The sequence below is a fragment of the Periophthalmus magnuspinnatus genome, chromosome 14 (assembly GCF_009829125.3).
Source record: "Periophthalmus magnuspinnatus isolate fPerMag1 chromosome 14, fPerMag1.2.pri, whole genome shotgun sequence".
NCBI classification, from domain to species: Eukaryota; Metazoa; Chordata; class Actinopteri; order Gobiiformes; family Gobiidae; genus Periophthalmus; species Periophthalmus magnuspinnatus.
Genome location: NC_047139.1, coordinates 1,454,246 through 1,465,153, shown reverse-complemented (window position 1 = coordinate 1,465,153; position 10,908 = coordinate 1,454,246). Strand labels below are relative to the sequence as shown.

At 48.1% G+C, this 10,908-nt stretch overlaps 2 protein-coding genes across 2 annotated transcripts; both read left to right on the top strand.

Moving 5' to 3' along the window:
• LOC117381557 (olfactory receptor 2A25-like) lies at positions 1 to 1,477 on the top strand. Its single transcript, XM_033978539.1, has 3 exons — positions 1 to 383; positions 808 to 1,034; positions 1,128 to 1,477. The coding sequence occupies exons 1-3, from the start codon at positions 1 to 3 to the stop codon at positions 1,475 to 1,477; spliced, it is 960 nt and encodes a 319-aa protein (XP_033834430.1).
• Positions 1,478 to 3,265: 1,788 nt separating this feature from the next.
• Positions 3,266 to 10,908, top strand: LOC117381556 (olfactory receptor 2A25-like). The gene is made up of 4 exons (XM_033978538.1): positions 3,266 to 3,319; positions 8,672 to 9,060; positions 10,233 to 10,459; positions 10,547 to 10,908. Exons 1-4 carry the CDS (start codon positions 3,266 to 3,268, stop codon positions 10,906 to 10,908), a joined length of 1,032 nt encoding a protein of 343 aa, XP_033834429.1.

Here is a 10,908-nt window from a genome sequence, read left to right as displayed (position 1 = left end):
ATGTCTAACTCGTCCGTGGTTCTGGACCCGGTGGTGTTTGTGTTGGAGGGTTTCCGGGTTGCCCCTGGTTACGGGCCCCTCCTCTTCCTGTTGCTGCTGTGTAACTTCCTGTTGGTGTTGGCGGGTAACGGGGTGGTGCTGGTCGCCGTGGCGACAGAGCGGCAGTTGCGGCGGCCGATGTTCGTGCTGATGGTGAACCTGGCGCTGGTCGACCTGTTGGGGGCGTTGGCCGTCTGTCCCCGCCTCCTCATGCATTTCCTGTACGCGGGCGGGCCAATCAGCTACCGGTCCATCAGCCACGGCCACGCGCTGCTGCAGGCCATTGCCGTGCACACGTACGGGGTCGCCGTGCAGACTGTGCTCGCCGCCATGGCCTACGACAGGTGAGACTATATACACCTACACGTACTACTACGACAGGTAAATAATAGAGTAGAGCCTCCAGGAGCGTCACACCCCCAGGGAATCATCATGACATCGACTGCAGTGTGTCAATAGGGAATAGTGTCTTTCCCCGTCTGGAGGATCATCACATTCTAGAACCTTCAGTGTAAGAACAGACCTCAGGACTGGAGTCACTTCAGTCACTTCAGAGTCACTTAAATAAAGACTAAATTAAACTAACTAACTAACTTCAGCATTTATTTATCAAAAGTAAAGCCTTTTTAAAGTCACGCCGACCTTGAAGACTATTCACGTTTTTATCAACTCCAGACCAGACTTTGTTTAAGTTTGGTCTTAGGCTCAGCCCTGGTCTCAGTCCTGGTCTCAGTCCCGGTCTCAGTCCTGGTCCTGGTCTGTTCTCAGGTACGTGGCTGTGTGTGAGCCGCTCCGGTACCACTCCGTCATGACTCCGCTCCGGGTTTTCTGGCTCTGTTTCTGGTCCTGGTTCTTGGCCGTGGTCTTGATCGGGATTCTGTTCGGATTTCACATTGGGACCAAGTTTTGTGGGACTCTGATCCAACACGTGTACTGCAGTAACCGAGGAATACTGCAGCTGTCCTGTGAGCCCTCGCCTGTAAATAACTACTATGGTAAGTACTACAAATACTACTACCACTACTACTATTACTATCACTATTACTATACTATACACTGATGCCCTCTTCTGTGACTCCTCCCCTCAGGCCTGGTGATGACATACGCGGTCAGCACGAGTGTGTTCCTGGTCACAGCATTCTCATACATTCGGATCCTGATGGCGGTCTTGGGTCGCGGCGGTCCGGACCCGGTTCAGACCCGGTCTAAGGCCCTCCAGACCTGCTCCTCCCACCTGGTGGTCTACGTGCTGTACAACGTGGCAGCTTTCATCATCATCATCTCGTACCGTTTTCCTGCACTTGCCCCGAACATCAAGAAACTCTTCAGCATCCTCTTCATCATCGTCCCTCCCACCGTCAACCCGCTCATTTACGGCCTGGTGAGCCACGAGCTGCGCAGCGCCATCTGCAGAAGGCTGCGCCGCGTCACACTGTAAAGACACAGCTAAAAGCTAACAGAGATAAAAGCGATATGAGCTAAAGGCTAAGAGATAAAAGCTAACCGGGCTAAAGGCTAACAAAAATAAAGACTATGTCATTGCCCGATTTGTCCCATTTTTTAAACTGAGCATGCCCAGATACTTTGGCGCTGAAGTTGCTATAGTAACCGGACAAACCACATGTTTGAGATGAGACACACATGTGACCACTGACACGTTTATAACAATTAAACAAAATTATAAATTAAAATGGTGCCCAATCTGACCAGGGGCCAAATCGAGCAATAACAGGCTAACAGAGCTAATGGCTAACCTTTACCCAAGAGACAATCCTAATCCTCTTTAATTCCCTGTGACCTTTGACCCCAGCTGGTCACTCGTCATTCTTTTTCAGTCCTGTGTCTTTGATAAATGTCATATTTAAATAAAGATTATAACCTTGACCTGTCCTAATTTTTTTGTCCAGATGATGAAAAACTAAAACTAAAACATATAAATATATAAATATATACAGTGGGGCAAGAAAGTATTTATTCAGCCACTAATTGTGCAAGTTCTCCCCCTTAAAAAGATGAGAGAGGTCTGTAATTTTCATCATAGTTTCACTTCAACTATGAGACAGAATGAGAAAAAAAGAAATCCAGAAAATCACATTGTCTGATTTTATAAGAATTTATTTGCAAATTGTGGTGAAAAATAAGTATTTGATCAATAACAAAAGTTCATCTCAATACTTTTTTATATAACCTTTGTTGGCAATGACAGGTCAAATGTTTTCTGTCTCCAGAGGTTTTCACTGTTGCTGTAGTTTGGCCCATTCCTCCTGCAGATCTCCTCTAGAGCACTGATGTTTTGGGGCAACATGGACTTTCAACTCCCTCCAAAGATTTTCTATGGAGTTGAGATCTGGAGACTGGCTAGGCCCCTCCAGGACCTTGAAATGCTTCTCACGAAGCCACTCGTTCCCTGGGAGGTGTGTTTGGGATCATTGTCACGCTGAAAGACCCAGCCACGTTTCATCTTCAATGCCTTTGCTGATGGAAGGAGGTTTTCTCTAAAAATCTCACGATACATGGCTCCATTCATTCTGTCCTTTGTACGGATCAGTCGTCCTGGTCCCTTTGCAGAAAAACCGCCCCAAAGCATGATGTTTCCACCCACATGATTCACAGTAGGTCGGACAGGACAGGGTTGGAAACAGGAGGGCAGAGCAGGATAGAATATCTACTAAGTAAAATCCAAACGAGCGCAAAAACAAGTACCACAAAGACACACGGATGACCTGGCGCTGAGTGTCAGGTCCTGGCTTCTTCCCAGGTGTGGTTGATTGATGATTAGCCCCAGGTGTGCACGGGAGGAGCCAAAAATCTCAGGATCGGAAACAGGAGGGAGTGGGGAGGTGCATAAAGGGGCAGGATCAGCAGGGATCATGACAGTTACTGATGGTAGCCTTTGTTACTTTGGTCCCAGCTCTCTGCAGGTCATTCTTTAGGATTCTAGGTCATTCTCTGGGATTTTTGCTGACAGTTCTTGTGATCATTTTGACCCTATGGGGTGAGATCTTGCCTAGAGCCCCAGATCGAGGGAGATTATCAGTGGTCTTGTGTGTCTTCCATCCATGCATTTTCTTTCTGCATTACTGTAAACGCTGCACCAATCCGCCTGTCAATCTCACGCTCAATTCCTCCCTCAATCTTGAACAAGTCCCCAAGATACTTGAACTCCTCCACTTAAGGCAAGGACTCATCACCCACACTAGAGGGCAAGCCACGTTTTTCGAGAACCATGGACTCAGATTTGGAGGAGCTGATTCCCACCCCAGACGCCCTCCAGCCTCTGGTAGTGCCTAGAAATTCTGTCCATTATACAATGAACAGAACTGGTGACAGAGGGCAGCCCTGGTGGAGTCCAACATGCACCGGGAACAGGTCTGACTTATCGCAGTCAATGCAAACACAGAAGGAGCAATGTGGGGCCGTCCTCCTGTGGACCCACCAGGAGGATCCATAAGGGGCTAGGGCAGAGAGATCTGGGCGGCACTCGAAGGCGGGGGCCTCGACAACCGGATCTGCAGACAGGAAGACTGGCTCTGGGGACATGGAATGTCACCTCGCTGGGGGAAAAGGAACCTGATCTTGTGCAGGTGGTTGAGTGTTACTGACTAGATATATTCGGCATCACCTCCATGCATAGCTTGGGTTCTGAAACTCAACTCCTTGATAGGGGCTGGACTCTCCATTTCTCTGTTGTTGCCCGCGGGGAGCGGCGGCGAGCTGGTGTGGGCTCATTGCCCCACAGCTCAGCCGTCATGTGTTGGAGTTCACCCCGGTGAACTAGAGGGTCGCGTCCCTGCACCTTCAGGTCAGGGACAAGTGTCTTTTGTCGGCCTACGGGCCGAACAGCAATGCAGAGTACCCGGCCTTCTTGGAGTCCTAGGGAGGGGTATAGACAGTGACACCTGGAGGGATGTGATTAGAAAGAATGGCCTCCCTGATCTGAACCCGAGTGGTGTTTTTGGACTTTTGTGCTAGTCACAGTTTGTCCATAATGAACACCATGTTCGAGCACAAGTGTGTCCATCAGTGCATGTGTCTTAGACACTCGGGTGAAAAGAGGGGCTGTTAACCAATCACCACCTGGTGGATCCACTGGATCCAGATCCTGGGGGAGGTTGGGGACATGGACTCCGAGTGGGCCATGTTCTCCGCCTCTATTGTCGATGCGGCTGCTAATAGCTGTGGTCGTAAGGTCTGCGGTGCTTGTCACGGCGGCAACCCCCAAACCCAATGGTGGACACTGGGAGTAAGGGATGCCGTCAGGCTGAAGAAGGAGTCCTGTTGAACCTTGCTGGCTTGTGGAACTCCTGAGGCACCTGATGAGTACCGGCAAGACAAGTGTGCCACGGCTCGAACATTCTCAGAGGCAAAAACTTGGGGTTGGGAGAAGTTCGGAGAGGCCATGGAGGAGGACTATTGGACGGCCTCAAAGAGATTCTGGCAAACTGTCCGACGCCTCAGGAGGAGGTAGCAGTGCTTCACCAACACTGTTTACAATGCAGGCGGAGAGCTGCGGATGGTGGAAAGAACACTTTGAGGATCTCCTCAATCCCACCGTAACATCTTCCGAGGAGGAAGCAGAGACTGGGGACCCAGAGGCGGACTCGTCCATCACACTGGCTGAAGTTACTGAGGTGGTTGGCAAGCTCCTCGGTGGCAAAGCCCCACGGATGGACAAGATCGATCAAGATCCCGAGTACCTCAGGTCTTTAGATGCCCCACAGCCCCGCGTGGCGGTCGGGCTGGATTGTATGTTTTTCATTTTCTAATAGTTGCTCCCACAGTTGATTTCCTTCTTACCTGTTGCAGACTGAGTGTTCGGGGCCTGGTGTCTACAGTTTTGTTTGTGGTTCCTTTGCTCTTTGGTCTTGTCCATAGTGGAGTTTGGAGTCTGACTGTTTGAGGTTGTGGACATGTGTCTTTTATACTGATAACAAGTTCAAACAGGGGCCATTAATACAGGGAACGAGTGGAGGACAGAGGAGCCTCTTAAAGAAGAAGTTACAGGTCTGTGAGAGACACAAATCTCGCTTGTTTGTAGATGAACAAATACTTATTGTACCAAGGAATTTACCAATTAATTCATCAAAAATACCCCTGATGTACCGATGATGAAAATTCCAGGCCTCTCTCATCTTTTTAAGGGGGAGAACTTGCACAGTTGGTGGTTCAATACTTTTTTGCCCCACTGTGCACATACAAGACACAGCATTGGAATTACCTGCACTGCTGTGACGTAATCCTCAGACTGTTCTCAATCAGGTCCTCCTTCACCAAAGCCCTGTCAAATCTGTCCAGAGCACACTTTAATATTCACTTTTCCTTCTCTGTGGAATAAAAAAAACAGAGAGGTTTTCATATTTTTATAATGAGACTGAGTTTGGGAATAGAACCTGTGATAAATATGTGTCAGAGTTTTACTTCAGTTCAGAGTCAGTTTGTGAAGGAAACAACAAAAATGTACAGAATATTTGTGAATCCCTCTGTCACCAACAGAACACTCCAGAACACACCTGGTCTAGTCCTGGTTTAGTCCTGGTTTAGTTCTGGTTTAGACCTGGTTTAGTCCAGGTTTGGTCCTGGTTTAGTCCTGGTTTAGACCTGGTTTAGTTCTGGTTTAGTCCTGGTTTAGTCCAGGTTTGGTCCTGGTTTAGTCCTGGTTTAGTTCTGGTTTAGTCCTGGTTTAGTCCTGGTTTAGTCCTGGGTTAGTTTTGGTTTAGTCCTGGTTTAGTCCTGGTTTAGTCCTGGTTTAGTCCTGGTTTAGTCCTGGTTTAGTTCTGGTTTAGTCCTGGTTTAGACCTGGTTTAGTCCTGGTTTAGTCCTGGTTTAGTTCTGGTTTAGTCCTGGTTTAGTCCTGGTTTAGTCCTGGTTTAGTCCTGGTTTAGTTCTGGTTTAGTCCTGGTTTAGTTCTGGTTTAGTCCTGGTTTAGTCCTGGTTTAGTTCTGGTTTAGTCCTGGTTTAGTCCTGGTTTAGACCTGGTTTAGTTCTGGTTTAGTCCTGGTTTAGTTCTGGTTTAGTCCTGGGTGACGTTATCCCACATGAGCTTGTTTAATATTCATGTTCCTCATTTACATATTCACAAAATTGTTTTTAACAGAACCGTCTGAGACACAGAGAGGACTCACTCTGACCCAGGTAAGATACTGGACCAGGACTGGACCAGGACTAAACCGGGACTAAACCAGGACTAAACCAGGACTAAAAACAGTCTTTTTGTGCTTTTTGTCAAATGAAAGTCTGAACTTTATGATGTTTCTGCCTGAGAATGTGACGTTCTAGAGTTTATGAGACGAGCAGCTGCTTTAGAACCGACACCAGAACATAGAAAATGAAACATGATGAGCTGAGGCAGATCCCTCTCTTGTCCTCCTCTCAGCCAAGTTTATTTGTACAGCACAAGTGGTCCACAAGGTAGTTCAAAATGTTTTACAGAATAAGAAAGACATTAACATCACATGACAACAAATCAAAACATAGATAATCACAAATAATCATCAGAAAATTAACATTAAAAGAGAAAAGTGCAGAGTAAAACTTTTAACAGAACTTTTAACAGAACTGTTTGGAGCCATCAGTGTAGAGGCCTGTCTCACATCTTCAAGAAGACTGTTTCAGGTTTTAGCTGCAGAAAACTGAAACTATGATTCCCCATGTTTAGTCCTGGTTTAGTCCTGGTTTAGTCCTGGTTTAGTCCTGGTTTAGTCCTCCTCATGTGGGAGATGTTCTTTGGTGCTGCTCCATGGAGAGACTACTGAGCCACAGGAGCCACAGACCTGAGCCACAGGACACATGTGTGAAGTACTTCCTGGTTCTAGTCTTGACCCGAGCAGCAGTGTTCTGGATGTTCTGGATGTTCTGGATGTTCTGGATGTTCTGGATGTTCTGGATGTTCTGTTCTGTGGCTCGTTTGGAGAGTCCAGTGATCAGGACGTTACAGTCGTCTGATCTACTGGACACAAATGCAGGATAAGTCTGAGTCTGGGTTTGACAGTTTACCTTTGATTTTTGACATGCAATTTAGAGAAATGGTAAAAAGCTGCAGATGTTATTTATTTGATGTGGCTGTTAAAGTTTTGAATGGACCTTAACATGTTGGAACATTTTTTTAAAAGAACCATACCGTTTTATTTCTAATTTGTCTGCATTTATACTGATTCAAGCTGAACCAACACAAGAATCAGAACAGAATCAGAACAGGGAGAAGTTTGAGCTCAAAAAAACATATTTAACGTCATTATAACAGAAACGAACCGTTCGAAAAGACTCAGATCCCATAAAGGAGCAAAAGTCCCATCACTTTTCTCTTGTTGTTACAGACGAGAGACAATAGTTTCTGTTCCATTTCTAAATCTGTCTCTCAAACTTTATACATGTTATAGTTATTAAAACATTTCACTGAATCCTGTGTTTTAAATGTTTTTTGGACTTAAAACAGTCGTGTTATGGAGTCAGCTGGTTAACTCTGGAGATGCCCTGGGTCAGACTCACATTAAAGAACCGTTCAAACACTGAAGTCTGGTTTGGTCCTATTTTTATAGACCTGGTTCAGACCTGGTTCAGACCTGGTTCAGACCTGGTTCAGACCTGGTTCAGACCTGGTTCAGACCTGGTTCAGACCTGGTTCAGACCTGGTATGTGGTCTGGTCTTAGTTCCAGTCTTTGTCCTTATAGTATTCCTGGCCTCAGTCCTTGTCCTAGTCCCGATTTTAGTCCCGCTCTCTGTCTCAGTCTCACCCCTGATCTTAGTCCCGGTCTCTGGTCTTAGTCCTTGTCTCTGGTTTTCGTCCAGGTCTCTGGTCTTAGTCTCGATCTTAGTCCCCGTCTTAGGTCTGGTCTCTGGTCTTAGTCCCAGTCTCTTGTCTTGGTCCTGGTCTCTGGTCTTAGTCTCGGTCTTAGTCCTGGTCTCTAGTCTTGGTCTCTGGTCTTAGTCCCGGTCTCTGGTCTCAGTCCCGGTCTCAGGTCTCAGTCCCGGTCTCTGGTCCCAGTCCCAGTCTCTGGTCTTAGTCCCGGTCTATGGTCTCAGTCCTGGTCTCTGATCTTAGTCCTGGTCTCTGGTCTTTGTCCTGGTCTCTGGTCTCAGTCCCGGTCTCTGGTCTCAGTCCCGGTCTCTGGTCTCAGTCCCGGTCTCTGGTCTCAGTCCCGGTCTCTGGTCTCAGTCCCGGTCTCTGGTCTCAGTCCCGGTCTCTGGTCTCAGTCCCGGTCTCTGGTCTCAGTCCCGGTCTCTGGTCTTAGTCCTGGTCTCTGGTCTCAGTCCTGGTCTCTTGTCTCAGTCCGGGTCTCTGGTCTCAGTCCCGGTCTCTGGTCTCAGTCCTGGTCTCTGGTCTTAGTCCTGGTCTCTTGTCTCAGTCCCGGTCTCTGGTCTCAGTCCTGGTCTCTGGTCTTAGTCCTGGTCTCTGGTCTCAGTCCCGGTCTCTGGTCTCAGTCCCGGTCTCTGGTCTCAGTCCTGGTCTCTGGTCTTAGTCCCGGTCTCTGGTCTCAGTCCTGGTCTCTGGTCTTAGTCCTGGTCTCTGGTCTCAGTCCCGGTCTCTTGTCTCAGTCCTGGTCTCTTGTCTCAGTCCTGGTCTCTGGTCTTAGTCCTGGTCTCTGGTCTTAGTCCTGGTCTCTGGTCTCAGTCCGGTCTCTGGTCTTGTTTCAGGTGCAGATGTCTAACTCGTCCGTGGTTCTGGACCCGGTGGTGTTTGTGTTGGAGGGTTTCCGGGTTGCCCCTGGTTACGGGCCCCTCCTCTTCCTGTTGCTGCTGTGTATCTTCCTGTTGGTGTTGGCGGGTAACGGGCTGGTGCTGGTCGCCGTGGCGACAGAGCGGCGGTTATGGCGGCCGATGTTCGTGCTGATGGTGAACCTGGCGCTGGTCGACCTGTTGGGGGCGTCGGCCATCTGTCCCCGCCTCCTCATGCTCCTCCTGTATGCGGGCGGGCCAATCAGCTACCGGTCCATCAGCCACGCCCACGCGCTGCTGCAGGCCATTGCTGTGCACACGTACGGAGTCGCCATGCTGACCGTGCTCGCCGCCATGGCCTACGACAGGTGAGACTATATACACCTACATGTACTACTACGACAGGTAAATAATAGTATTATATTGATACTTTGCAGTGACATCACACTACATGTATGTCTATTGTGGAATGTGTAGCAGTTGTCATGGTGACACAATGCACACATTAGCAAACACTGTCAAAAAAGTTTTAAAATCGTCTAAAAACTAAAGAAAAATCCAAGTGATTGAAAGAGCACATTTTGAGGAGCCTGTGATCAACCTGAGTGTTCAGGTGAGAGTGACTAACTCAAAAATTGTTGGCTAATGGTAATGCTAGCTAGCTTGTGCCAGTAATGTTATTTGAAAGGGACTCTTTTAACAGCACAGATTGTTTCTGCTGTTGTAGTTCAGATAAATCAGTTCTTTATTGTCAGATTGTGTTAAAACAAAATTCAGATGAAAGCCAATAAAGCCTTAGACAGAGCGGTACCTCCAGTTAGCATCACATCCCCAGGGAATGTTGATGACATCAACTGCAAAGGAGCAATAGAGAAAAGTGTCTCTCCCTCATCCGGGAGTAAGACATCATCACATTCTGGAACCTCACGGTTGAAGTCCTTCAAAGTCCTTCAGAGTCCTTCAGAGTCCTTCAGAGTCCTTCAGAGTCCTTCAGAGTCCTTCAAAGTCCTTCAGAGTCCTTCAGAGTACTTCAGAGTCCTTCAGAGTCCTTCAAAGTCCTTCAGAGTCCTTCAAAGTCCTTCATAGTCCTTAGGAGTCACTTCAGAGTCCTTCAGAGTCCTTCAGAGTCCTTAGGAGTCACTTCAAAGTCCTTCAGAGTCCTTAGGAGTCACTTCAGACCCACAGCAAATCAGGACTCTGTGTTTACATGTTTCAAAAATGAATCTCTGAGTAATTTTTTATAACAGTTTTAAGTTAAGTGCCGTCAGATCAAGTTTTTATCAGCTATGTCTTTTATCGAAAGTAAAGACTTTTTAAAGTCACGCCGATCTCGAAGACTATTCACGTTTTTATCAGCTCCAGAACAGACTTTTTTAAAAGTTTGGTCTTAGGCTCAGCCCTGGTCTCAGTCCTGGTCTCAGTCCTGGTCTCAGTCCTGGTCTCAGTCCTGGTCTCAGCCCTGATCTCAGTCCTGGTCTCAGACCTGATCTCAGTCCCGGTCTCAGTCCCGGTCTCAGTCCTGGTCCTGGTCTGTTCTCAGGTACGTGGCTGTGTGTGAGCCGCTCCGGTACCACTCCGTCATGACTCCGCTCCGGGTTTTCTGGCTCTGTTTCTGGTCCTGGTTCTTGGCCGTGGTCTTGATCGGGATTCTGTTCGGATTTCACATTGGGACCAAGTTTTGTGGGACTCTGATCCAACACGTGTACTGCAGTAACCGAGGAATACTGCAGCTGTCCTGTGAGCCCTCGCCTGTAAATAACTACTATGGTAAGTACTACAAATACTACTACCACTATTACTATCACTACTACTATACTATACACTGATGTCCTCTTCTGTGACTCCTCCCCTCAGGCCTGGTGATGACATACGCGGTCAGCACGAGTGTGTTCCTGGTTACAACATTCTCATACATTCGGATCCTGATGGCGGTCTTGGGTCGCGGCGGTCCGGACCCGGTTCAGACCCGGTCTAAGGCCCTCCAGACCTGCTCCTCCCACCTGGTGGTCTACGTGCTGTACAACGTGGCAATCGTCATCATCGTCATCTCGTACCGTTTTCCTGCACTTGCCCCGAACATCAAGAAACTCTTCAGCATCCTCTTCATCATCGTCCCTCCCACCGTCAACCCGCTCATTTACGGCCTGGTGAGCCACGAGCTGCGCAGCGCCATCTGCAGAAGGCTGCGCCGCGTCGCACCCAAGAGACAAAGCTAA